At 43.7% G+C, this 26,095-nt stretch overlaps 1 protein-coding gene across 9 annotated transcripts in view; it reads right to left on the bottom strand.

Moving 5' to 3' along the window:
* The window catches only part of SYTL5 (synaptotagmin like 5), a 564,125-nt gene that overhangs the window by 149,207 nt on the left and 388,823 nt on the right, over positions 1 to 26,095 (bottom strand). For all 9 annotated transcript variants that reach the window (XM_075589551.1, XM_075589552.1, XM_075589553.1 and 6 more), the window contains 3 exons: positions 15,380 to 15,492; positions 12,888 to 12,993; positions 2,794 to 2,910 (listed from right to left, as the gene is read on the bottom strand). In XM_075589551.1, coding sequence (XP_075445666.1) covers positions 2,794 to 2,910; positions 12,888 to 12,993; positions 15,380 to 15,492 — 336 coding nt within the window. The remainder of the gene's footprint in view (positions 1 to 2,793; positions 2,911 to 12,887; positions 12,994 to 15,379; positions 15,493 to 26,095) is intronic.

Genomic DNA, 26,095 nt, shown 5'->3' with positions numbered 1-26,095 from the left:
AAGAATTGGCTGCAGGCCCTGAAGTTACTTGTATGCGAATACGAGTGTGAATGAGACGCTGCTCTAATATCTCCTCCTGGCACCCCTGACTGTGCACAAGGTACAGGGGAGTAGGAGAGGTGCAGTGTCCCCCCTCAAGGAAATCAGAGGTGATGGGCGCAGCGGACACACAGCAGAAGGGGAACGTGGACCCTACGATATGTGAGCAACATTACAATCAAAGCAAAGTGTTACTACCACACACTGGGAAGCTATCCAAAAACGCTGTTTTTGATGATACTGGCTGTAAGTGCAATTTTGTTCTTAATCTAGTCTTTTGTAATAAATTTATTGTGCCATGATCTTTTCTCTCTTCTATTTACAATACAACTCTATATGTATTGGAGACCTATCCTGTCTCGATTAACCTCCGACACTCTGGATAGGAAAAGAATTACAACACAAGCAATTCAAAATCGACTAAAACGAATATACTTGAGACAACGTGCAAGAGGACATCTTTTCTTCTTTGCTCATATTTGGAGGAACATGGAACTCTCTCCTGGACTCTGGCTGCAAAACCAAAGTATATCTATGTTGGACTCATTACCTTCCTCCGTTAGCACTATTAAGTTTGTTATCACTGTATATTTGTAATTAACTCATTTATATTAGGTTAGTGTTTAGCGCTGCTTTTTTCCTTTTGTTCTCTAACTTTGTTATTGGTGCCAACATGTATCAATCCCAGCCCCTCCCAAAAATCTGTCTACCCGATCCACCAGAACCCGAGCACCCAGCAGGCAACAAACTGTTCGGTTCATGCAGTCATGACAACAGATTTCCCTATGTACCTTCTACCTTCCTACAAATGGAGTGTCCTACCACCATAATCTTTTTTTGTATCTGAGCATCCTGTCCCCCCCCCCTGGCTTCAAGAGAACCAGTCTCCCCCAGACTTGCCATTTCTGCCCTGACTCTCCCAATATCTTCACTCAACATGGCAAATCTATTGAGATGGGTCAGCTCAGAACTGGCATGCCTCTCCCTATTGCCCCTGCTTCCCCTTCTAACTGTTACCCAGCTACCTACCTGCTCCTCACTAACAGCATCCCTATCTGCACCACAAGTCGAAGCAAGGGCCTGCTCAGTGAGCACTAAACCCCTTACAAGATTATCAATGTCCCTCAATATTACAAGTTTCCTCTTCAGATCAGCAATCTCTGACTCTAAAGAGACCACCTGCTCACACTTCCCACAGTGGTATGCTCCTTGGAACAGCTGCTTCAAGTGCACATATATGTGGCAAGATGTGCATTGAGTGGCATTTTCAATCCTGCTCATTGTAGCAACTATGAAGTTTAAAAATACTAACAATAAACTGTACTTCAGTGAAAATAATTAACTTCAGTGAAAATAATAGCTGTTATTGATTTTAATAATGTCCCATTATTAGCAGTTAAGGAATCTCTGTAGATCTGGGCCCATAGGCGATATTCAAGAATGTTTATTGCAACTACAATCTATGTAGCTGGGCATACACCAGGATCCCTCATATCAGAGGCCAGTGCATACAAATGTAGCCAAACATACTTTTCCTAGAGCCACCCTAAATGAAGGCATTTTCCCATTGTCCATAGATGTAAGAGTTATGGTGGGTTCATTCTTCCCCATTGTCCCTCCCATAGAAATAATCCCCACTGCTGGGGTATTACATGGTTGGGTTGCTGAGGAATTCCCCAAAAGCGAGGGAACATATACACTGGCGACACACTTTATTCGAGCTCGGCTAGTCCCACGAATTCGGGTATACCCGGGTGTATTGAGGTTTGTGACTGTTTTCTGCCCGAGTGCATTGAGGTATTTTCCAAGCAGGGATTGAAGCATTTTATTCCCTCTGGCTGCAATACTGCACAGTATATATATATATATACTGCATTACAATTCATGAATTTATGCCATCTGGTAGACACGCGAAGCATTGCAGCCTATTAAATCCTAATCATTATCATTTAACAGATCAGCCGCCCGCCAGCCAGGCATGAACCCAGGCTGGGAAGGCAAACGCAACGGGGCTTGTCAGAGGTGAGGAGCGGCGCATTCCAGGTATCTGCCAGGTACATACTGGGTATTTGCTCGAATAAAGTGTGTCGGTGCAGTATCTGGTTACATCTGTATTAATCATACGGCTACTCCTTCCCAGTAATGATCCGTGGGACAATGTATTCATGCAGGGAGTCCAAATTACTCCCAAGCATATATAATTGTATTTATATAGCGCCAACAATGTATGCAACACTTTATATACAGCAGTGGGAAAATGACGTGCACACAATGTGGATAAGAACAGCGAGGAAATGGTAACCTATGACAAGGGGAGTCCTTGCCATAAATAACTTACAATCTAAATCTACAATCTAATCATGGGTAGGTGTATTCCATTTTATTTATGTCGAATTGTTATTAATGTAGACGTGTCAATGGTTTATGTCACCTTTGTTTCATACACACAGAAAAGTAATGTAGTTGTAGAAGTGACTGTACTGTATACCCAGGGACTTGGTTGTGAGTGACAAGACAGCTATTGTACTCAGGGACTGTGGCAGAGTGACAACATGCATACTGTACAAACAGGCACTCGGTACCCAGTAACAAGATAGCTACTGTCTATCTCCTCCCTGTTTTTGGTAATTGATCATTTCCCTCCATTCATGAGATGGTCAAAGTAAAGTATATACTTGCATTACAAAGAAATGTTGGCATTCACAAGAAATCTATCAAATGAAAATAATTGCTAAAAAGGTATTGTTTTCTCACCCATCCGAGCGAGGCATTGATGTGGTACTGCGCAAACTCTGTGCATCAATGTCTGAACGGATGCTTCTTCCATCTTCTGCTTTTCCAGTTTGTTTACCAGTCTTTTTGTCCAGTGTACTACAAGCAAAAATATTAGCACTGAATGCGGGGAAAAGGCCATTGGACATGTTAAGAACATAATACCAAGACTATTCAGTACGTGCAGAATTGGGGTAACCCATGCGACTTGACAATATTATACATAACAAAATACTACTACATGAATGTTAACTATTGACAAAAACAGGATTTAAAGTATGTATTCCAAGAAATATTCATTTTGTTTCACCTTTTACAGTGTATTAGAAAATAATCAAACTCTATTTCAAATATTCGGGAAGGGGTATATCTATTAAGCTAATGAATGGTATGATTGCTGTGAAGTTGACTCTAAGGCCCAGATCCACAGAGTTCTGTTATTGACCTAATGAGGCATTAACCAATGTTAAAGCAGCAATACTACGTTTTATATGTAAAGTATGTGACAATGTATAATTCTACATGCTTTATCTAAGCTGGCAATCATTTGGTGCTCCTGTTATAAATGTGTAAAAATCCTGAATGTGAAGCGTAACATAATGACTGCTTCAATCAGTGTAACTCAGCAGCTACAATGTATCCTTATATTGCTAAAGTAACATTATCTATGGTTATAGTTGACAGCTCGAATGGCTGGGAACATTTGCAACAGATTATCCCAAACAGGAAAGTGTTGCAAAGATCTTAGACCGTGCCCATGGTTAGGGCGCACACAACCACACGCCTGTAGCTGGAGCGCTTTGGGGCCTAGGGGTAGACGCAATGGGGAGGTGTGTCGGAGGCGTGGCCGTGACAGCATTGAGCTGGTTCGCCCTCATAGGATTAACCACTCATGTGACCCGGCTATCACGCGCCAGAAAAACATTTATTTGTCTGCTTATGGATCGCGAGCGGTGGCGCTTCTCATCGCGCGAGCGCTCTATGGCCTGCCTCATAGAGGCATTTATTATTATTTGTATCTTATTGAAACGGAAAATAAAGCAGTGTTAAGTGCTGTTTTCGATCTGAAAGGGCATTGTGTTAACTATGACGGCTATTAATGCGAATATAAAACAAAATTGGTATTCCTTTTGACAATGCCTATCCACGGAGCTCCGTTTTAGTTAAAGCAGGGATTTAACCTGGTACTGCTGCGGCACAGTTTATTCGAGCATTTGCCCGTTCTGTGCCGCAGCAGTAGCCTGGCGCGCGCCCGAGTGTGACGGGCGCACGCCGAAGCAGCGGAAGAGCGCCCTCCGATCGGGGCGCTCTCCCTACCGCTGCCGGGTCCGCCGGGTCCCCCGGAACCCCCTGCCGCTGTCCCGCGATCGCGGGACACCAGGGCTCCCTCGGGGAGCCCCTGGACACGCGTGCAGGGGGCGCACGCTCCCGATGACGCGTGACCGCGCATCTATGACGCGCGGCACGCCGAGGGGCGGCCACTAGCAAGCCGGGAGATTTCCCGGCTTGCGGTACCGACCACACTTCAATAAAGTGTGTCGGTAGTGTACAGTTGTGTTTGGGGAGGTATATATATGAAACTTAGGACTTTACCTCTCTCTTCATCCCCCCCTCCCTACTTTCCTAAACCCCTCAATCCCTACCTTCTTCCCTCCCTTGGCCCCTCTCTCCCTCTCTACATCAAATAGTGATTTGGAATAGTTGGGGGCAAAGTTGTTCAGATAATTATTTGAATGAGATTTATGTGCACAATTTGCCTTTCTCCCAGAGTTATTGAGATCCATAAAGTCTGAGTTATTACTCAAGAAATCAGTGTCAGATGTACAATATCATACAATATCATACAATATCATAATGTTATGTATCAACATGTCATGATCATTTCTGGCTGATAATCTATATCAATAGTAAAGAATTTGGTTTCTTATATTTCAAACAGATGTACTCCTTTCTCACAGATATTCCTTTTTGTATTCTGTATTCCTCTACAGTAGGTGATAGTTTTAATTTTGCTATAATGCAGAAAAACAAATATACTATGATATTTCTTCTATTCTGTTGATAATTCTTAGGAAATGCAGCATCAAATGATACATGCTAATGCTAAAAATGAATAATTGCCATCTTTTGGTCTGCTCTTAATCCGCTCTCCACCCCCATATCTAACTACTCTTTTTTTGTACAGGATGGAAAACACGGCGTTCCCCTAGCACAATGGTCGGCAACCAGCAGCTCCCGAGCCCCATGAGGCTCTTTCCGCACCTACTGGTGTTTCTCCCCCCGTCCACATGTCACGTGGATGCGGGGGGGCCCGGCCGGCCGACGCTGATGTCAGGCTTCTTTTTGCTGCTAGGCCCGGCTCTCTCCAGCTGTGGTCCTGACTCTCTGCACTGTCCCACACCCTTCTTCATTTATTTATTTCTATATATGTGGGGGGGGGGGCTAATGAGAGTGTGTGTATATGGGAGGGGGTTATTGAGTGTGGGGGGGAGGTGAATCGAGAGTGTTGGGGGATTGAGTGAGAGGGGGGAGAGTGAGAGAGGACGGAGGGGGAGTAAATAAATAGAAAGTTAAGTGCGCGCTGGCCGCCACGAATCTCCTTTTGTAATCCCTCTTCAATGCTGCTCCCCGTCTACCATGATCAGCGGGGCTAGAGAACACTCACATACATATAAACAAAAAGGAATGGGGGCGCAAAAAAGAGGAGATAATCACTAAAATTGCAAAATATAGATCATGTGTGGCTACCCCTGACGAAGTGTCCCACGTGACACGAAACGCGTAGGAGAGCCATTGCATGCTGGGCATTACGTGACGACGCAATACACCCAACAGCGCTTACACCAGTGCAGTAACTACCACACGGAGATGCCGGTTTAGAATTTCCCCTTAGCAAAAGTCACCCGCAATCCGGAGAGGCGAATCTGTCTAGACCACGGATGTTCCGGTTGTGTTTGTACCTGTTTGGTGTACTTTGATCTACATGATCTATTTTATTGTAAGTCTTGTACATGATATTTTATGTCTTTATAAATTGAATATATTTTGCAATATTAGTGATTATCTCCTCTTTTTTTGCGCCCCCATTCCTTTTTGTTTAGGAGTGAATAAATACACAAGACCAAGCATATTTTGATTTATTTTGTGTTTTTTGCCCAAGGGTGGAAATGACTAATGACAAACTGTTTTGCACAGAAAAACAATGAAAGAAACTAAATAAAGGGACTTATTATTGCTAGATGCATTATATTCCCCCACATATTTTTTCGTTTCCCTAATTCTGATTGAAGTAAGTTTGACGTATTAATGCATATACTGTACAGTATATACCTATTAGTGTGTGTACAGAATATGTATGTGTTTGTGGGGGTGTAATATTCATGCATGTGTTGCGGCTCTAGGAATATTTTGGACAAAAACATTTTTTTATAAAATGACTCTTCTTCCTTGAAAGGTTGCAGACTCCTGCCCAGCAGAACAAAGTTATCACTGTATCACTTCCTGGTTTTGCACTGAGATTTAAATATTTTGGTCAAAGAAAAAAACTAAAGAAAAAGGATCTACTTCCTTGAAAGGTTGCCTGCTCTACGTGATTATTTTACTGCATTATACCAAAATAATAAAATAATATACTATTTTTCTTTTATTCTGTTGATAATTATTAGGAAATGCGACATAATTATTAGCAAACGCTAGCAGCCATGCTTGTAAAAACATATTCCAATTGTCTGTCTATCCTGATATCCTCCCATGCTGTGTATTTAGTTCTTTTTAGGTAAAAACATATTCCAATTGTCTGTCTATCCTGATATCCTCCCATGCTGTGTATTTAGTTCTTTTTAGGTAAAAACATATTCCAATTGTCTGTCTATCCTGATATCCTCCCATGCTGTGTATTTAGTTCTTTTTAGGTAAAAACATATTCCAATTGTCTGTCTATCCTGATATCCTCCCATGCTGTGTATTTAGTTCTTTTTAGGTAAAAACATATTCCAATTGTCTGTCTATCCTGATATCCTCCCATGCTGTGTATTTAGTTCTTTTTAGGTAAAAACATATTCCAATTGTCTGTCTGTAAATCATCCCCCTACTGTCTTAATTTAATTCAGCTTTCACACTTGTGCAAGGCAAGGCAACACCCACCTTAGAAAAACCATTTGGTTTAACTACCCTCACATGTGCTAATTAAGTTTGTTGTGCCAACCAGGTGACTTTCTAAAAGTATATAAGTAAACTCCTAACAGCCATTGCTGCTAGCAGCCATGCTTGTAAGCAGATATGCTTTTAAGTATATATGTTTCAAGTATTTATGAAGTTTAAAAAGGAAGTTCAAAAAGAAGTGGAAAAGTGGACAACACCTACTGCTTCTGATTCTTGCTTTTGATCTACGTTGGAAAAGAGGATATCATCTATCTAAGACTGCACATCTCAACACTTAACTATTGCTGTGATGCTGCCTTTATTTTTTATATTTGCTGCAACCGCACTTATTTTCAAATTATGCACTTCCTTCCACCAGTCTCCTTATGTCTCTAACTCTATTCATATATCTCCATCTCTCCTTTCTTCCCCACTTCTCAGTTCACATGAACTCCTTTCTTACCCGCGCCCTCTGTCACTACACAGCTATACCTCCTGCACTAAAACACACCCCTACAAATCATCCTCACACATCCTCTTTCTATCCATGCTTCTCCTCCTTGCTTCTGGGGATATCTCTCCCAATCCTGGTCCCTGCCTTATTTCTACTTGCTCTCGTCCTCGCCTCCCACATACAACTTCTACTCCTTCAGGTGTTAACCCCTCCAACCTCATACCCATCCCCTGCCACCCTCCCTCCACTCTCCCTTTCTCCTGTGCCCTTTGGAATGCTCGCTCCCTCTCTAACAAGTTCCTCTCTGTGCATGACTTCTTTCTCTCTCACTCCCTGCTTCTCTTTGCTATAACTGAGACCTGGCTCACTCAGTCTGACTCTGCTCTGGAAGCTGCCCTCTCTTATGGTGGCCTTTCCTTCTCCCACACTCCACGCCTTGATGGCAGGGGTGGAGGTGTGGGGCTCCTGCTCTCCTCTCTCTGCCGTTACCGAACTATTCCTATTCCCCCCTCTCTTGCCTTTCCCTCCTTTGAGGTTCACACTGTCCAGATCTTCTCTCCTCTCCCTGTTCATGTGGCGGTCATGTATCGCCCACCTACCTCTACTCATCCCCCTTCTGCCTTTCTCTCTCACTTTGAATCCTGGCTCTCTTTCTTCCTCTCCTCAGACTCCCCTGTTCTTCTCCTTGGGGACTTCAATTGCCACATTGATGACCCCTCTCTCCCTTGGGCTTCCCGCTTTCTTTCTCTAACCTCTTCTTTTGGCCTTCAACAGTGGACTGCAGCCAGCACCCACAAGGATGGCCACTACTTAGACCTGGTTTTCACTAAAAATTTCTCTCTCTCTGATTTCTCCATTTCCCCTTTTCCTCTCTCTGACCATCACCTCATCTCATTCTCTCTATCTCGCTTCTCAACTTCTCCACCTCCATCTACCCCCCGGTTCTGCAGAAACCTGCGCTCTATTCACTTACCTGACTTTGAGTCCACGTTACACTCCTCCCTCTCCTCTCTCAGATCTGCTACAGACCCTGACAAACTGGTCAGGAACTACAACTCTGCCTTGTCCTCCTCTCTTGATCTACATGCCCCGCTTTCTCTCTGCCGCACTCGCCCTTTTAACCCTAGACCCTGGTTAAATTCCCACACGCGCATGCTGCGTTCCTCCACTCGTTCCTCTGAACGCCTCTGGAGGAAATCTCATACTCTCGCAGACTTCCTTCACTACAAATTTATGCTATCCTGTTTCAACTCTGCCCTCTCGCAAGCTAAACAAGCCTACTTTTCTTCACTAATCAACATGCACAAGTCTAACCCACGCCGACTGTTCTCTGTCTTTGATACTCTACTCAAACCACCCTCCGCTGCCTCTCCTTCCTCCATCTCCGCTCAGGACTTTGCTGACTATTTTAAGGAAAAGGTGGAATCCATACGTCAGAACATCCCCTCTGTTTCTTCCTCCCATCCTACACCTCTTCCTAACTCTCCTCCTGCCTTCCTTGACTCTTTTTCCACTGTCTCAGAGGAGGATGTGTCGCTGTTGATCGCCTCTTCTCCCTCTACCACTTGCCCTCTTGACCCCATTCCCTCCCATCTCCTAAAACCTCTTGCTCCTACTATAATCCCTATGCTCACGCACATTTTTAACTCCTCCCTCTGCTCTGGAACCTTTCCATCCTCCTTCAAACATGCAACAGTCATACCATTACTCAAAAACAGCAAGCTTGACCCTACCTGTCTTTCTAACTATCGGCCTGTCTCCCTCCTGCCTTTTGCCTCTAAACTCCTTGAACGTCTTGTATTCGCTCGCTTGCTCCATTTTCTCAACACCTATTCTCTCCTAGACCCTCTACAATCTGGCTTCCGTACTGCTCACTCCACGGAAACAGCCCTCACTAAAATAACTGACGACCTCCATGCTGCCAAAGACAGAGGTCATTACACTCTGCTCATATTACTCGACCTCTCTGCAGCATTTGACACCGTGGACCACCCTCTTCTCCTTCACATTCTCCATACTCTTGGCATTCGGAACAAAGCTCTATCCTGGATCTCATCCTACCTCTCCCATCGTACTTTCAGTGTCTCTTCTGCTAATACCTCCTCCTCCTCTATTGATCTCTCTGTGGGGGTACCCCAGGGCTCTGTCCTGGGACCTCTTCTCTTTTCTCTGTATACACTCTCTCTAGGTGACCTAATAACATCTTTTGGGTTTAATTATCACCTCTATGCTGACGACACACAAATATATTTCTCAACACCCGACCTTACACCTACTGTACAAACCAAAGTTTCTGAATGTCTCTCTGCTATATCATCCTGGATGGCCCTCCGCCGCCTTAAACTCAACATGGCTAAAACAGAGCTCCTCATACTTCCTCCCAAACCTGGCCCTACTACCTCCTTCCACATTACTGTTGGAACTACGATCATTCACCCAGTAGCCCAAGCACGCTGCCTTGGGGTCACACTCGACTCCTCTCTCACATTTGCCCCTCACATTCAAAACATTTCTAAAACCTGTCGCTTTTTCCTCCGCAATATAACAAAGATACGCCCTTTCCTCTGTTGCTCGACTGCTAAAACTCTGACTCAGGCCCTCATTCTCTCCCGTCTTGATTACTGTAACCTCCTGCTGTCCGGCCTTCCTGCCTCTCACCTGTCTCCCCTACAATCTATCCTTAACGCTGCTGCCAGAATCACTCTACTCTTTCCTAGATCTGTCTCAGCATCTCCCCTCATGAAATCCCTCTCCTGGCTTCCGATCAAATCCCGCATCTCACACTCCATTCTTCTCCTCACTTTTAAAGCTTTACACTCTTCTGCCCCTCCTTACATCTCAGCCCTAATTTCTCGTTATGCACCATCCAGACTCTTGCGTTCTTCTCAAGGATGTCTTCTTTCTACCCCCTTTGTATCTAAAGCCCTCTCCCGCCTTAAACCTTTTTCATTGACTGCCCCTCACCTCTGGAATGCCCTTCCCCTCAGTACCCGACTAGCACCCTCTCTATCCACCTTTAAGACCCACCTTAAGACACACTTGCTTAAAGAAGCATATGAATAGGACTGTGGCTATTCTGAACACATGGCACATAAAGCTTGGCCCCCTGCAGATGCACTTACCAGAACTCCCTCCTACTGTCTCTGTACGTTCTCCCTACCTACCAATTAGACTGTAAGCTCCTCGGAGCAGGGACTCCTCTTCCTTAATGTCTAAAGCACTTATTCCCATGATCTGTTATTTATATTATCTGTTATTTATTGGATTACCACATGTATTACTGCTGTGAAGCGCTATGTACATTAATGGCGCTATATAAATAAAGACATACAATAAAATTATACAGTTTTTAATGTTAAAAGTGTAAAGATTGCCCTGTGCTCCTTCACCCCCTACCTAACAGGCCTTCTTTTTTACAGAATGGGCGTAATAGTGTTCCCCAAGTTCAGGGCTGTCGAACACGCTGCCCCGCGGGCTGCCTGCGGCCCACAAGGTGTTGTCATGTGACTCGCACCTGCTCAACAAAGAAGCAGACAGAGGAAAGGCAGTGTGGGAGTGTGAGGGTGGAAGAGTGAGAGGAGGGAGTGAGTGAGAGGGGGTTAAGAGAGGGAGGTGGGAGATATTGGAGTAGAGAGAGAGTAAGGATGCAAAAGTGTAGGAGTGAGCTAGAGGGGGAGAGAAGGGGTAGGGAAAGAGTAAGGCAGGGGAGAGTGCACGAGAGAGAGGTGGAAGAATGATAGAGAGGGGGAGGAGAATGATTTGGATAGGGAAAGTGAGAGAGGGAATGGGAAGAGTGATAGAGGGAGGGAGGGAGGGAGGGAGGGGAGAGCGAGAGAGGGGATGTGGAGAGAGTGGGGATGGGCAGAGAGAGGGGATGTGAAGAGGGAGGGAGAGGGGATGAGAGAGAGAGTGGATGGGGAGAGGGAGTGGATGGAGAGAGGGTATGGAGAGAGAGAAGGGATGGAGAGAGAGAGAGAGAAGGGATGGAGAGAGGATTGAGATGGGGAGAGAGGGATGGGGAGAGGGAAAGATGGATAGAGAGAGGTTGGGGAGAGGGGGGAGAGAAAGGATGAGGAGAGGGAGAGAGGGAGAGCGGGGCAATGGGAAGGAAGGAAGATGGAAAGGGGATGGGGAGAGAGGGGGGTTGGGAAAAGTGTGAGAGGGGATGGAGAGAGAGGACTGGGAGAGGGAGAGAGGAGGGGCAGGAGAGATAGGAGGGGGAAGTTTGAGAGGAGGGTGGGAGAAAGTGTGAGAGGATGAGGAGAGTGAGTGCGCAAGAGGGTGTAGGGAGAGAGGGAGAGAGGAGATGGGTAGAGGTAGAGAGAGAGAGGGGATGAGGAGAGGGAGGGAACAAGGGGATGGAGAGTATTGGGATGGGGAGAGGGGGAGAGGGATAGAGAGAGAGGATGGGGAGAGGATGAGAGGGAAAGAGAGGGGATGGGAGAGGGAGAGAAAGGGGATGGCGAGAGGGAGAGAGGCAGATGGAGATAGGGAGAGAGAGGGGATGAGATGGAGAGAGAGTATTGGGAGTGGGAGAGGGAGAGAGGAGGGGCAAGAGAGTGTGAGAGGGGCGCAAGAGAGACAGAAGGGGGAAGGTTTGAGAGGAGGGGGAGAAAATTTGAAAGTAAGAAGGGAGAAAGTATGAAAGTAGGAAGGGGCGAGGGGGAGTGAGCGAGAGTGGGTGAGAAGGGAGAGAGAGGAAGGGAAGGGAAAGGAAGGGAGAGGGGTTGGGGGAGAGAGAAGGGGAGGGGATGGGGGAGGGAGAGGGAATGGGAGAGAGGGGTTGGGGGGAGAGGGGGTGGGGAGAGGGAATGAGGGAGAGGGAGGGCATGAAGAGAGAGAGGGGTTAGGGGAGAGAGAGGGGGTTAGTAAAGAGAGAGGGGTTGGGGGAGAGAGAGAAGGGATGGTGATAGTGTGAGCGGATGGGGAGGGAGATACCAGTGACGTTTATATATATATATATATATATATATATATATATATATATATATATATATATATTATATATAAATATAAATATTTATTTATTTATTTTTAGTTATTTTTTTAAGTTATGGTGGGTGAAAAAGGTGACAGAACACCTCCACCGTTAGCATATAGCCAATAAAGAATATCACTTGTGAGCATATTCACATGTCTTAGACAGGTGTGCAACCCTGCCTTTCAACCATTATCACCTTGCATACAATGCTCCCACTGCAGCAAGGGATTATGGGAAATGACATGCAAATGAGCACACAAGGTGCCACCTTTTGCCTGGAATATCCATTCACATGGAGCCCATGGATTTTCTTGCTTTAACTCAATAAATTGCACTTCATTATTTTGTAGGAACTATGGGTGAGAAATCTGTTTCTTTGGAAAAATGTAAATCAAATAAACCAGGAAAATAAAACAAACATGATTTCTTAGAAAATTATTGCAAATGACAGTTAAGCATGAACAAACAGAAAGACAATAATCATAATAAATGAATAAATACCCCTTTGACCGTGTTTCATTGGCTTCTGCATTTGGCCCACTTCCTGAAGTTTCAGTTGTTGGATCCTTTTCTTTTATAGCCTTTTTCACGAATTCTGCTGCTTCATCTTCATAATTTTTATTGGATTGTATGAAAACACACAGAATAAAAACAATGTATTTTTCTATAGCCATATATAGACATAGATAACCCCAGAGGCAATATGCATACTGTATGAAAGGTCAGTGTCTTGGCAAATAAAGTGCTAATGTTGACAGCAGTGCCCTGATCTTGGTAACTGCTTCTGCCCTTTCTTTGTTATATAGAATTCTGAGTCACTCACTAGTCATAGCTGTTTATTCTAATTGTACTTCCATGGATGCTGTGAAAACTCTTGTTCTTCTTTCTCAGTTGTGACACAATTACTTTTTGATCAGTCAGAACAATATCTTAGTTAACCTATAATTTAAGAGCAAAGACTTATTAAAGTAGCCATCCAGGTTGCATTTCTTACTTTTTTTTTTTCAACTTAAGTTTTTATTTTGTTCATATATCATGTACATACAGTATATATGTTGATAACATAATACAAGATCGGCATGCAATGTATGTAACCCCAATATGTGTGAGGACCTACAATTACAGACAAACCGGGCAGACAAACAGACGTACCTATAGTCCCCGGGATAGGAGGGAAAAGAAGGGAGGGGGGGTGTGGGGGATGGGGATATGTGGGTTTCTCCTACTGTGGCTCCGCCTCTGTCGTGCTCCAGCTGGCTCTCTGCCTCCGGGGAGTCAGTGTGCTCCCCTTATATCGGTCCTAATTCACCTTCCTGTCCCTGTCTGCTGTTCTCTAGGTATTCTCTGGGGGCGTAATGTGAACTGATATATTCTGTCCTGTTCAATTCTCCTGGGTCCACGTTCAAGGGAGAACGCATTTTCCTCTATCAGTGCCAGATTGTGGCCCTCTCCACCCCCGGGATGTCTGTTTGGGCTAACCATGGTAGCCAGACTTTTAGAAAATTTGTACCAGTGTCGTTGACCAAACTTGTCAACTTCTCCATCTGGCAAACTGACTAAATTCGGTTCCGAATTTTAGTAATTGATGGAATTTCATTCTGTTTCCAGCATGCTGCGATCTCCCCTCTAACCGCCATAGCAAAGTGAGCTATTAGTTTATTCTCTCCTCTGGTAAACCCTTTGTCTGGCCTGTTCAGAAGGAACAGCCATGGGTCAAATGGTACGGGTTTAACTGTAATCTTATTCAACCAGTCTTTAATTGTAACAGCATGTGTAACAGATCTGCCTACTGTCCACATTGTCTAGGACACAATGGGGAGTAACTGGGCAGAAATTTAGCTAGTTTTGTGGGGGTGTGGTACCAGCGCATCATAACCTTATATGCATTCTCCCTTAAGGTCGTGCACATGGAGCTTTTGGATGTCGCCGTTACAATCTTTGTCCATTCCTCCAGCTCCAGTTCTTCTCCTAAGTCTTTCTCCCAATTAGTCATATATCCTGTTTTGTTCGTCACAGTCGCGCTAGAACCGGTCACCTCTTCGTACATCTGCGATGTGAGTCCCGCTGTGGATGTTCCTGATCGACAGAGCTTTTCAAAATTTGTCATGGGGGTATGCGGCTGGACATTCTGGTAGAATGCCCTGATCTGGAGGTATCTAAAGAACTCGGCATTGGGGATATTTTGGTCAGATTTAAGTAGATCGAATGTTTGTATGCCTCGTCTACCTTCCAGGTCTACCAATCTCTTGATGTTTTTTTGTTTCCAGATAGTGAATTCTGCACTGGACTGGCCCGGGGCAAAAAGTGGGTTGTCCCACAGTGGCGTCATGCCCGACGCCCTATGGGTCAATGTATATTTAAGCCTAGTGACCTCCCAAACCGAGAGCGAGTTGGTCATTGAGGATAGCGGCAATTTGGCGCCTACTCTCACCTTTTTGGGGTACCAAATCAGATGTTCCAGCTCCACGGGGGAGCAAACTTCTTTTTCTAGAGAGACCCATCTGTTGGAGTCTGGGTTAGAATGCCACTGCACCACACCCCCACAAAACTAGCTAAATTTCTGCCCAGTTATATATTTGGAGCAGGGTTTCTCCGGAGCTGAACCCCTTTAATTTTAGCTCGGTACCCACTGCTTCCAGAGATACTTAACTATGTAGATGCTACCGGTATCTCTGTGAAGTTTAAATGTCCAGGACACACGGGCCTATAGGAAGCCACAAGGAATAATATCATGGATTCCTATTGACCCGTGTGACGCCATTTCCTCAAGCACAAGTTCCCTGGCTGCAGAGATACTGGCACCCCTACAGAGGCAAGTATCTTTGGAAGCAGGTGGTTCCCGGAGCTGAAATGAATGGGGTTCAGTTCAATCCTATAACAGAAGAACAAGCAATGCAACATGGAATGCTGCATTAACTTCATTACTGCATCTGCCACAATGGGATTTTGGCAGTGCTGTGCAAATAGGTTATTTAAATATACAGGTACTGTACCTGGTGTCCTTCTGACAATGGACTTTCTGACCAGATCACTTCCTATGTTGTTGACTTTGAAGCGTTGTGCCCGCTCTTCAAAAAACCAGTCTCCAGTCACTATCCTTAGCTGTCTACAACAAAACAGAAGATATACAAACATAGGTATCATAGTAATTCATGGTTTTATTTCAAATGATTTATTTTTTTCAATTTTTATTGATTCTGTGTTTTCTAAAAATGAGGTGATGAAGCCTTTTTATGCATTTCAAAGTAAAATTATTATTTTTTTTTTATGCTGAAGTGTGTTTTTTTTTTGCTTTCATTATGCTTTATTTCTGCCTAAAAAGTGTTCTCTCTCCTTATGGTTGAAGGAATGATACCCGTCTGCCTTCACGTATAATATCTGATATTATTTGTCAGTACTGAAAAGGCAAAAAAATATGTTGAATAATTAATTATGTTTGAAGTTGTGCAAAACGTGTGTTGGTCGTGAATTGTTGCTTGATTTTTTTAAAAATAAAACGCAGACACCTACCATATATGTACTGTACAGAAATAGCAAGCTTTATTTTACCAACTGATATTGCTGAATGTCGCGTTATAACTCATAATTTTAAAGTTTCCATAGGAATCATTGGAATTGATAACATAGAATATGTTAACTAGATTGTAAGCTCTTCGGGGCAGGGACTCCTTTTTCCTAAATGTTACTTTTATGCTTGAAGCACTTCTTCCCATTATGTGTTATTTGTATTATTTGATATTTATATAATTATGTCATGTGTACTACTGCTGTGAAGCGCTATGTACATTAACGGCACTAGAAAAATAAAGATATACATACACACAATATCACAACATATCCCACCATAGCATGCCAGCGCGAGCAATAACTCTTAACTCTTTATACTTTTAAATATATGTATTTTAATTGGCTTGTAAACAAGGTAAGTTGAAGCAAGTGAGATATTTCATGGTCTATCACAGGGGTCCGCAAACTTTTCCACCTGCACCCCCCTGCCTGGTCTCTGCCCTGCTCACACCCCCCTCCTTACATTGTCTCCAGCCAATGCCTTGGGGAAGAGCACGGGGCTTCTGCAACCCCTGCCCACCCCCCCTGGAAAATCTTGCGCTCCCCAGTTTGTGCACCCCATGTCTATCATATTGTGTTTTTAGCAGAACCTTTTCTATGCCCAAAATGTCCCCACCTTTTCCACTTGCTGATGCAGGCAGCTTTATTTTACCTACTGTTAATGTAGAATATCCCGTTATAACACAAACTATCACTAAGGGGCCTATGCACTAAAGGTTCATAAAAAAAAAAAATCACCAGGCCATTTAAATCACCCTTTTTATGAGTGTTGCTATCACGGTATTCAGAAAGCCTTCATTACCTGTCATAGCAAAATTCACAAAAGGGGCGATTAGCCGTAGATCTGATGAAGGACCCTCTGAAAAGGCCTAACCCGGCGAGTTGTATCTGCTGCAGAGAGAGCTGCTCTGAGAGAGCCGCCTCTCCCTGTGCAAATAATTGCCCAAAATTTATGTGTATAAATTTTAATTTTGTTAATAGTTTAGATGAGCAGGGGGTCTCCTGAGCTGAATCGCATTGGTTTCAGCCTCAGAGACCCCCTGCTTCCCGAGATTCAGGCCCCGTTATTGGGTGCCGGTATCTCCTATGCATTTTATTCCCATGGTCACGCGGACATTTAACTGCATAGGAGATACCGGCACCCCATAACGGGGACTGTATCTCGGGAAGTAGAGGGTCCCTGAGGCTATCCGCTATGGTAATGACGTTTACTGTAAATGCATTTTTATTGCATAGGATTCATGCCAGGGGTCTCTGGTGCTAATATTAATAGATATCAGCTCCAGAGATTCCCGGCATCAATCCTATGCAGGAATTTTTTTTTGTTTCTAAGTCCCATCTCGCCGCTTCTCTGCAGGTTTCCAACACCTTTACGCCAACTTTTTCTGGTGTGAGGATTTTGTGATAAAATCACCATTCTAGAGTGGTGATAGGCGTTCATAGCCTAATCACTGCTACTAGAATTGTGCGAGTTTATGAACATGCTGAATGAGCAATTTTTTTGGAGCATTTCAGTCTTTTATCACCCACTTATCACTGCTTTTGCAGTAGGCATTTTGGGCTATAAGTGCTTGATAAGTGGCTAATGAATGCTTACTACATAGGCCCCTAAGTCTCCACAGGATTCCATGGCAGTAATAACGCAGAATATCAGAGAGTATACGACCATAACGCGCGAGGAGAGCTGCGACGTATGAAAGACCCAGTTGTTCAATGCTTTTACTTCTCTGATTGCTGTAAGCCTCCATTTGTGAGCTTTTGATTGATAAATTTTGTATTTTTGATCTACACTATGGCTGTTTTCTCTTTTCTCTGAGATTGCTGACCCATATACCATACCTCCAGACTGGGATATACTATTGTTACAGACTGGCACAAATGCTCCTTTTTCTACTTTGTTTGTGAGTAGGAATTTGGAAGCTCTTTACTTAATTTACTATCACGTTGTATACAGTATTACACTATCCACATTTCTTCTTTTTTTGGGGCACTCGGCGACGCTCCCCTGGATTTCCATCAACAGTGCATCTCTTAGACTTTTGAAACAGTCTTTTCTACAGGGTCGAGTGATAAGTTATTTTTGCCTATTTATTTATTTGTTTATATTCACTGTTCACTGTTGTTTACACATATTGTTTATTAATTTTTATTGATATATTTTTCACATCACTGTTTTTTGGGTGTAGTAGAGCGCCATCTAGCGTTCTTTTTACTGTCGGGTATAATAATAACGCTTGGTACATCTGTATGTGTTATTATTTGTTCTCTGATAGGGATAAGGTTAACAAAACGAGAAGATATTTTTCAAAGAAGAATAAATGTCACAGCATTTTAATGTTTTAGCGCGGAAAATCTTTTCGACATTCTTGCACCAGTCGATTATACAGCCTGCGCGCCTGCTAGAGACCGCGCACATAGCCTCCTGCACTCCTTCAGCCCCAGCGATCTAAGAATATGGCTGCCGGAATATTGGGGTGCCGATCTGGAGGCGTGATGGACGTGTCACAGAGCTGGTTCGCCCTCGTGAACCAGTACACGTGATGCCAACCTCACGTGGCAGCGTTGAAAAGACACATTATTTCTCTTCAAATCGCAGTCGTGCCAGCGCGCTCTGTCGTGCGCACATATGGAGCGGCCTCATAGGCATTAGTCAATTTGAGTTTGGCACGCGAGTGCAAGCACAGACTGTATAATCTCAGCCTTAGGCTAAGACCCCAGTGGCCATGGCTGCACGTGCGACGGCGTGCGTGCCGCACACAAGGTACAGGGCCCAATCGGCGTGTGTGCAGGCGTGCACAAGCCGTGATGCGTGACCGCCTTTGCGGCCGAGCGTTGGTCACGTCATGACGGCGGTTCAGCTAATGAGGGCGAACCAGCCATGTGACTTCATGGCCGTGCCCCCGCTACGCCTCCCCGTCGCTATCTCCTGCTCTTCTCCTGCAGCTCAACCACAGACCGCAGAGCGCGGCTTTCACCCATGCATGCACCGTCAGGTGCGCTTGCAGCAGTGAACATTGGGCCCATAGCCTTAGGCTGACAGTTATTATTCATATAAGATAGAACAGTTTGACGAAGTGAGAAGGTACAGTTTGTAAAATGCAGAATACCCAGGTTTCCTTACATTCCCAAAGCAACCAAACCAAATCTTTTGTAAAGTTTCAACCAGGCTATTCTACCTCATTTAAAAGTCATCTTGCCTTACCAGAGACAATCTGATGCATGCTGAATTTACTGCATGTAGTGGTGCATTTTATATTCTGTAAACCCAATAAAAAAGGTTTGGTGTAGTTCAGCCTTTTCTTTGACTATAGGTCCAATAATTGTGCATATTACTGTATAATGTGAAGTAGGGTTTTTTCCCTACATTCCCTATCACGTAACCATATAGCAAAAGCTATAACATCATTCATAGCAGAATTCTAAATGTAACATACATTATTTTGTAATATTTATTTTATGAAGTTCTAATATATATTATGTAAACATTAAGAAAACAATATGAAGTATCCACGAGTCAACGAATGAAGATTTGAAATACCATAACTCACTGCTGTGCTAGAAAAACAAATACAATAGGCATACAACAATTAACGTATATGTTAACAAATTATAATTTTATTTATTATGAATATAAATTTGTAAATATATATGCGTGTGTAATAAGTAGACTAGACTGCTTAATTTATTTCATTCATATCACTGAAATGTATATCACTGAAATACAAACTGCCTTGTGTGCCAATGTGTCACTTACCACTGTTTGGGTACTAGTGAGAGTAAAAGGTAAGTGGGTACAGATAGACAGCACAGCACAATACATGGAAAAGTAAGATGGACTTGAAACTTTATGAAGTTGATTTTTTTTTATACTGCAACAAGTCCATTTTTATTTCCAAAAGGAGGAAACATTCGTATCCAACATGAACAGCTGCTTTTACTCATTACCATGGCTAATGAGTCTTGGGCCCTGTCTGCAGCCTAAGTCAGTGAAACCTGGTAGGTAATTGAAAGTTTTGCAGATTGTCCTAATTACTTTGTAATTGTTATAGCCTACATTGAACATTTAGAAGATTAAGTTGATGGCACATGTGAAAAATGCACTCTGCTGACTCATTAGAATGTTTAACAGCAACAAAGCTACTCGGCTCTACCGAGAGCACAGCAAAAAAAAAAAGCTAAAGAATGTGAGCGTTTGTGAAATAGTGCATATTACTTTTGAAACTAATTTTATGTTGTCACCTGGGGAAGTAAATATTAAGGCACATGTCGACTAAAACGGTGCTATGCCATCAGACACTTTTTGGTGCTGGAAAATCATATGTTTGCTGCCAAAGTGACCACGACACATTAAGGCAAAACCTCAGCCACTCTGTAGCAGGAAATACCTACAGTACTGCAATTAACAATCTCATTCTGATAGCTAAATCACAGTGCTGCCAAAATCACAGGGACTTCAATTAGGTTCATCCACTATCTGTTACCACTGGACCAATCCTTCACCTAATGTGCTTCAGGAGTTTTTTTCTATGATTTCATTGGAACACATAGAGTTGTGTACAAAGTTTGTTGACTTAGGAAATACATATTCAATATAATTTTAATAATGAGCAATTATATAGCAGCTGCTGGATGTACACCTTAAAATGGTGTCTCATAGGTTTTAAGCTAATTAAATTATTTTTCACCATCTCTTTGATATAAAATTAATTCCTCTTTCTCAGGAGGGATTATCACTCACTGCTGTGTGCATATAATGATTTCTCTACCTCTGCTGATGCGCTCTTGACTGTAATTCAATTAGGTCATTAGCACCTTTTTAATGCTTTATTTTCAAGTGTTCTTTAATGAGCTCAGCTCCTCTCTATTTTTTCACCATATGTAAATAAAAGCAACGTTTTATATGTGTGCTTCACAAATTCTCTGTTTTGGGAGGTCTCTCTTGATCTCATTATGGTCTGTTGTGTATATAAAATAAATCCACCAAGTATAACAGTGGTTTCTCTGGCTGATAGATTGTTGTCTATAGAGAATTATCATAGGTATAATGTTCTACTGATAATGAAGTGTATTCCTTTTTATCATATGCTCTTCAGAAACAGTATGTGTCTCTCAAACTGTCTCTATTAGAGATGGGCTAATTTTTATTGTGAATTTGCATCCGCCTCTGATCAGCCGGTTCCTTTGATTCACGAATCAGCCTCAAAAAGGGCAATTCACCTTTTCCAGGTTGTATTTTCTATCACAGACAATCCACATGGGGGTTTAATAATCTGAATGCGGATTGTTAAAAATCCGCACTCAGATTAAATCTGCGGGAGGGGAATCCCTCTTTGTCCCTCTCCGTGGATTAATCCATGCGTGTTTTTTAACAACCCGGCAACGGATGGAATCCGCGGATCGGAATCTTAAAAATCTGGCTTGATTGTATGCAATGGCAGTTTTGGATTAATAATCCCTATGGATTGAAACTGGAACAATCCGTCAGGGGATTTTACACAGGGAAATAGATTTTTAATCGAAAGCCTGGGAAATTCCGGGAAACGGATTTTGACAGTTCTGCCCGTCCCTACTTCTCATGCTTGATTATGAAACGTCATCGTGTTAAAGGAAAAATTCCTCCAACTCATTTTTTTTTTTAGCTCCCATCTATTGCACGAATAGAAAGCTGCAACATCATCGGCGGTCACTTCCCGTGGGATGGACATTTAAATCCCCTTTAAAGACCAAGAAGTAATATAAGTAACTTCACTAGTAAGTATCTCAAGAACAGGAGAGTCCACATAGCTAAAAGTGAGAGGGGGCAGGGCAGCTCTTGAGGACCCCTGGTTTCAATCCTGTAAAAACATGGAGGTTAGTTAGGATGAATTGCTCCTTTGATGCTGGATAGCTCCTTTTTCAACCGAAGCCCATTTCATTAAAAATATGGTACAGTACTATGCCGTACGAATGTGAACATGTCCCTTTTTGCTTCACAAACATCTTTATATTGTTTTTAGAAAGTCACACCTTTTGTCAAATTTAAACAGTGCTATTTTTAGTTTATGTAAAAGAGCCAAGGATGTTGGGTTGTTTGCTACTTTCACCAACAAGGTTTTTGCATTAAAACTTGTGCATGGGAGGCCATACAGTATACTGTACTGTAATGTGACATACTGTACTAATTATATAGTCTCTGAGAGTATTTCAAGCACCTTTATTGTAGAGGAAAAAAATATTTGGGTAATTGTTATGCTGTGAATAACATTTTTCAAAATGTAGCAAAGGTTATTACACTTGCTGGCTGGCACGGAATGGTGGGATTTTTCATGATAGTTTATGTTGTCACTGCCATGGAATCCCATGGAAAATCTGTGATATTTAAGTAATAATCCCCGAAGAACAGGGCATTACTGGCCAATAATGCTGGAAGAGTTGAAGGCCCGAGGCGAAGCCGAGGGACTTTAACCCAGCCCAGGCATTATTGGCCAGTAATGCCCTGTTCTTCGGGGATTATTACTATTATAGGCTAAATGTAGGCTTTTTTCATAAACAATAAACATTTTTGTATAATTATAAAGATTTTTTAAATTAAAATAAAATGGTAAATACATTAAAGCACCTCTATATACGCTTACACTGCAGCTATCTAAACCCACACACTGCTGCCCCCTCTGTGTACACACACACACACACACTGCAGCTCTATACCCACTGGAGCTCTACACATACACTGCAGCTTCACACACCTACACTGCAGCTACACACACACAAACTGCAGCTACACACACACTGCAGCCACACAAACACACACATACACACTGCAGCTACACACACACACGCACACAAACTGCAGCTGCAGCTACATACATACTGTCGCGGCCGAGTTTATTAGAGCATTTGCCCGGTCTCGGCCGCGACAGTAACCTGGCGCGCGCCGGGATGTCCCGGGCGCGCGCCGAAGCCTCGGAGGAGAGGCCCGCCGATCGGGGCTTCCCCCTCTCCTCTCCGGGTACGCCGGGTCCCCCGGAACCCCCTGCCGCCGTCCCCCACATCGCGGGACACCAGGGCTCCCTCGGGGAGCCCTGGACGCGCGTGCAGGGGGCGCAGGCACCCGATGACGCGTGACTGCGCATCGGTGACGCGCGGCACGCCAAGGGGATGCCACTAGCAAGCCGGGAAATCTCCCGGCTTGCGGAACTGGCCGCACTCTAATAAAGTGTGCCGCCAGTGTATACACATATACACACACAAGCTGCAGCTACATACATACACATACACATACACACACACACACACACACACACACACACACACACACACACACAGAGAAACTGCAGCCACAAATAAACACAGGCAGACACTTACTTTGCAGATACACACACTCTCCCTCCCCATTTCAACTGAATCTGTCAGCTGTTCACAGAGGGAGGGGGAGGAGTCACTGCCTGCTGCTCCTATGTGGCCAATCAACTGCCCTCTCTGAGAGCTGTTCCTGCCTCCTGACCAATCCCCCGCCCTGTCTCAGAGCTGTTCTGAAAGCTGATTGGCTGGAAATAAACACATTGGAAATAAACACATTGCAAGCTGCAAAAATTCTGGGCATTACTGAATGAATAATGCCCGGAATTTTAACCAAATCAGAGAGCAGGGATTTCAATAATGCCAGGAATTTTACAGCGTTAGCCTATAATCTGCATTATAATGCAACATTCTACATTGTCAGCAGGTACCATAACCTTTGCTACATCTGCATGTTCAGAATGCTGCAATCCATGTAGTACTGACAAGGTGAACAGTGAAGAAAACATACATTTTACTGTATGACATGAAATTGCCTCAATCTATTTTCCAGTTGCAAACAAAATATGAAGGTAAATTAACAATTCATGTCCTAAAGGTGTTTTGCAAAGTGCCATTATAACAAAGAACTCTTCATAAAACATTAATAGTTTACTCATGAGGAAATGACCTGTAATTAATTAGAGAAGAAGCGATAACTTGCCCAAAGGTCAAATAAATATTTAATGTGAGTTTGTTCCTGTCACGCTGCTTTGTAGTAGAATTTAAGACAAATGAAGACAAAAAAATACACGTGTTATGTCTGACAAGCTTTAAAAAGTGTTTGTTTTTTATTCTTTTTTTAAATTGACGCAGATTTCAATAGTTTGAATTACTTTTACAATGTAAGTGGTGTTGTCTGTCTCAATGCACTGTACAGAAATTCAGGAAATAAAATGTAAAAACAAATTTTATATCTCTATCGATATATATATATATATATATATATATATATATATATATATATATATATTTAGCCAGGTCCCCTCTAGCACACCGGTTTCTCTTTTCCATTTCCCTTACCTCCGTCAGGGTGGGGGCTCCCGGCAACATCGGAGGCAGGACACCGCCATCTTGGTGGTGCGCGCAAATGCACGGAAGCTCGCGCATGCGCAGAATCGATGCGGCGGCCATTATTGTGAGGGAGAAGTGGCAGCAGAGGCGCTACATAGCGCAGGGCCAGCACCAGCTCGCGCGTGCGCAGTTAGCGGTAGCGGTTGCCATTAAGATGTTGCTCATGTGGGACTACAACTCCCAGCAGCCCCAAGGGTTGGAGCACATGTGATGCATTAAAAGCCGATAGGGCTTACAGCTTCCCCTGAAGGGAAAGATGCATTGTTGAGCACTAGACAGGAAGAGTTAGTTGGAGATGGGACACAGACAGGGGAGGGTGGGTATGTGTAGGGAGCAAGTGGCTCCTACACTAGGCCAAACACCCCCCTTAGGCCCCAGCTAGGCCCCAACGCACCTCAGCTTGTGGTTGCTGCAGGGACTCCCCTTAGGATAGGGAACAGAGTCCTGTAGAACCTAGACAAGTGAGGGTCCAGCCAGGAAGAGGAATATTCTGGCAACTGTTTGCAGGGAATCATTTTCTGCAGTAGCGGAGACAGAGACTGTCTGGGTGGTGAGGTCCACCAGACCATCCTGTTTGAAGGAGGACGCCATCGCTGAGGCTTCGGCGCTGGACACAGACAGGGCCTTTTTGGTTGTTCTGCGGTACCTGAGTACAGGAGCCCCAGGCAGGTAAGGTCACCAAGTGCATCACCATTACCGGTACCACACAGGCACTGATCACCTCTAAGGGGTGTGGTTGCGGAACTCTTGGGACTATTGAGACACCTGGGAATAAGGTGTGGGGTACAAAGCCCTGCGAGGTGACCGGGTAGTTGTGCCACTAGTATTACAGAGTGACCCTTGCTGATGTGATTGTTATATTGTTATGCATCTACAGTAAACTGTTTTATATATATACTCCGGTGCATTGGTTACTGTATGTGGGTCCTGTGTCAGGGTCATTCTACCCTTTAGAATCCTACACAGGTGGAGGCGCTGTATATAGGAGTATTGTTCCAGAGGATACACCGCAGGCTCTCACTGGCGGAGGCTCGGCCTCCTTTGAGCCTTACAGGTAAAGCACCACACACCTGGTAATACATATAGATTACCTCACATGCACTCTATCTGCGATTGGGGGTGGGGGGGAGTTGTATATATATATAAACAACAAGAAAAGAAAGCGCCCGATCCTAGTGTAATATGAAAAATACATTTTTAATACAATTTTTAGGTCCAACAATTTTAAACTCACAAACGAACGTGTAAAAAAAGCATGTAATGAGTATACTCATTCGCCAACTGCACGATGATAAAGCTCCGCTTCCATGCCTCTCCTCTCCGCTGCGAAGTCCCAGCTCCTCTAAGCCACCGTCCAGCATTGCCTTGGAGGCTGCGCAACCTCTCCCAATGTAACCCGGAAGTCCACCACTCTCACAGCAGTATCAGGATGGGAGGAAATGGCACTGTGACCCCGCAAAGATAGAGACAGGCGCAAATCCTACACCAATGTGTACCAGCGTTCGTAGAGTCCCAGCAGATTGAGCAATGGAGTATAGACCGTACCAATAGCTCACACTAACTTCCCAACGCGTTTCATCACACACACAGTGATTTCATCAGGGGATAAATGACGGATGTGTGTCATAGCTATTTATATGTATGTATGTCAATCAACCCCCTCCCTGGCTGATTGGTAATTAGTAAAACACATGAAAGGGATAAATTGATAAAATACATAAAAATACATATAAAAAACGATATATTGGCCA

Source organism: Ascaphus truei, chromosome 3 (assembly GCF_040206685.1).
Source record: "Ascaphus truei isolate aAscTru1 chromosome 3, aAscTru1.hap1, whole genome shotgun sequence".
Lineage (NCBI taxonomy): Eukaryota > Metazoa > Chordata > Amphibia > Anura > Ascaphidae > Ascaphus > Ascaphus truei.
This window is presented reverse-complemented; position numbering and strand designations above follow the sequence as displayed.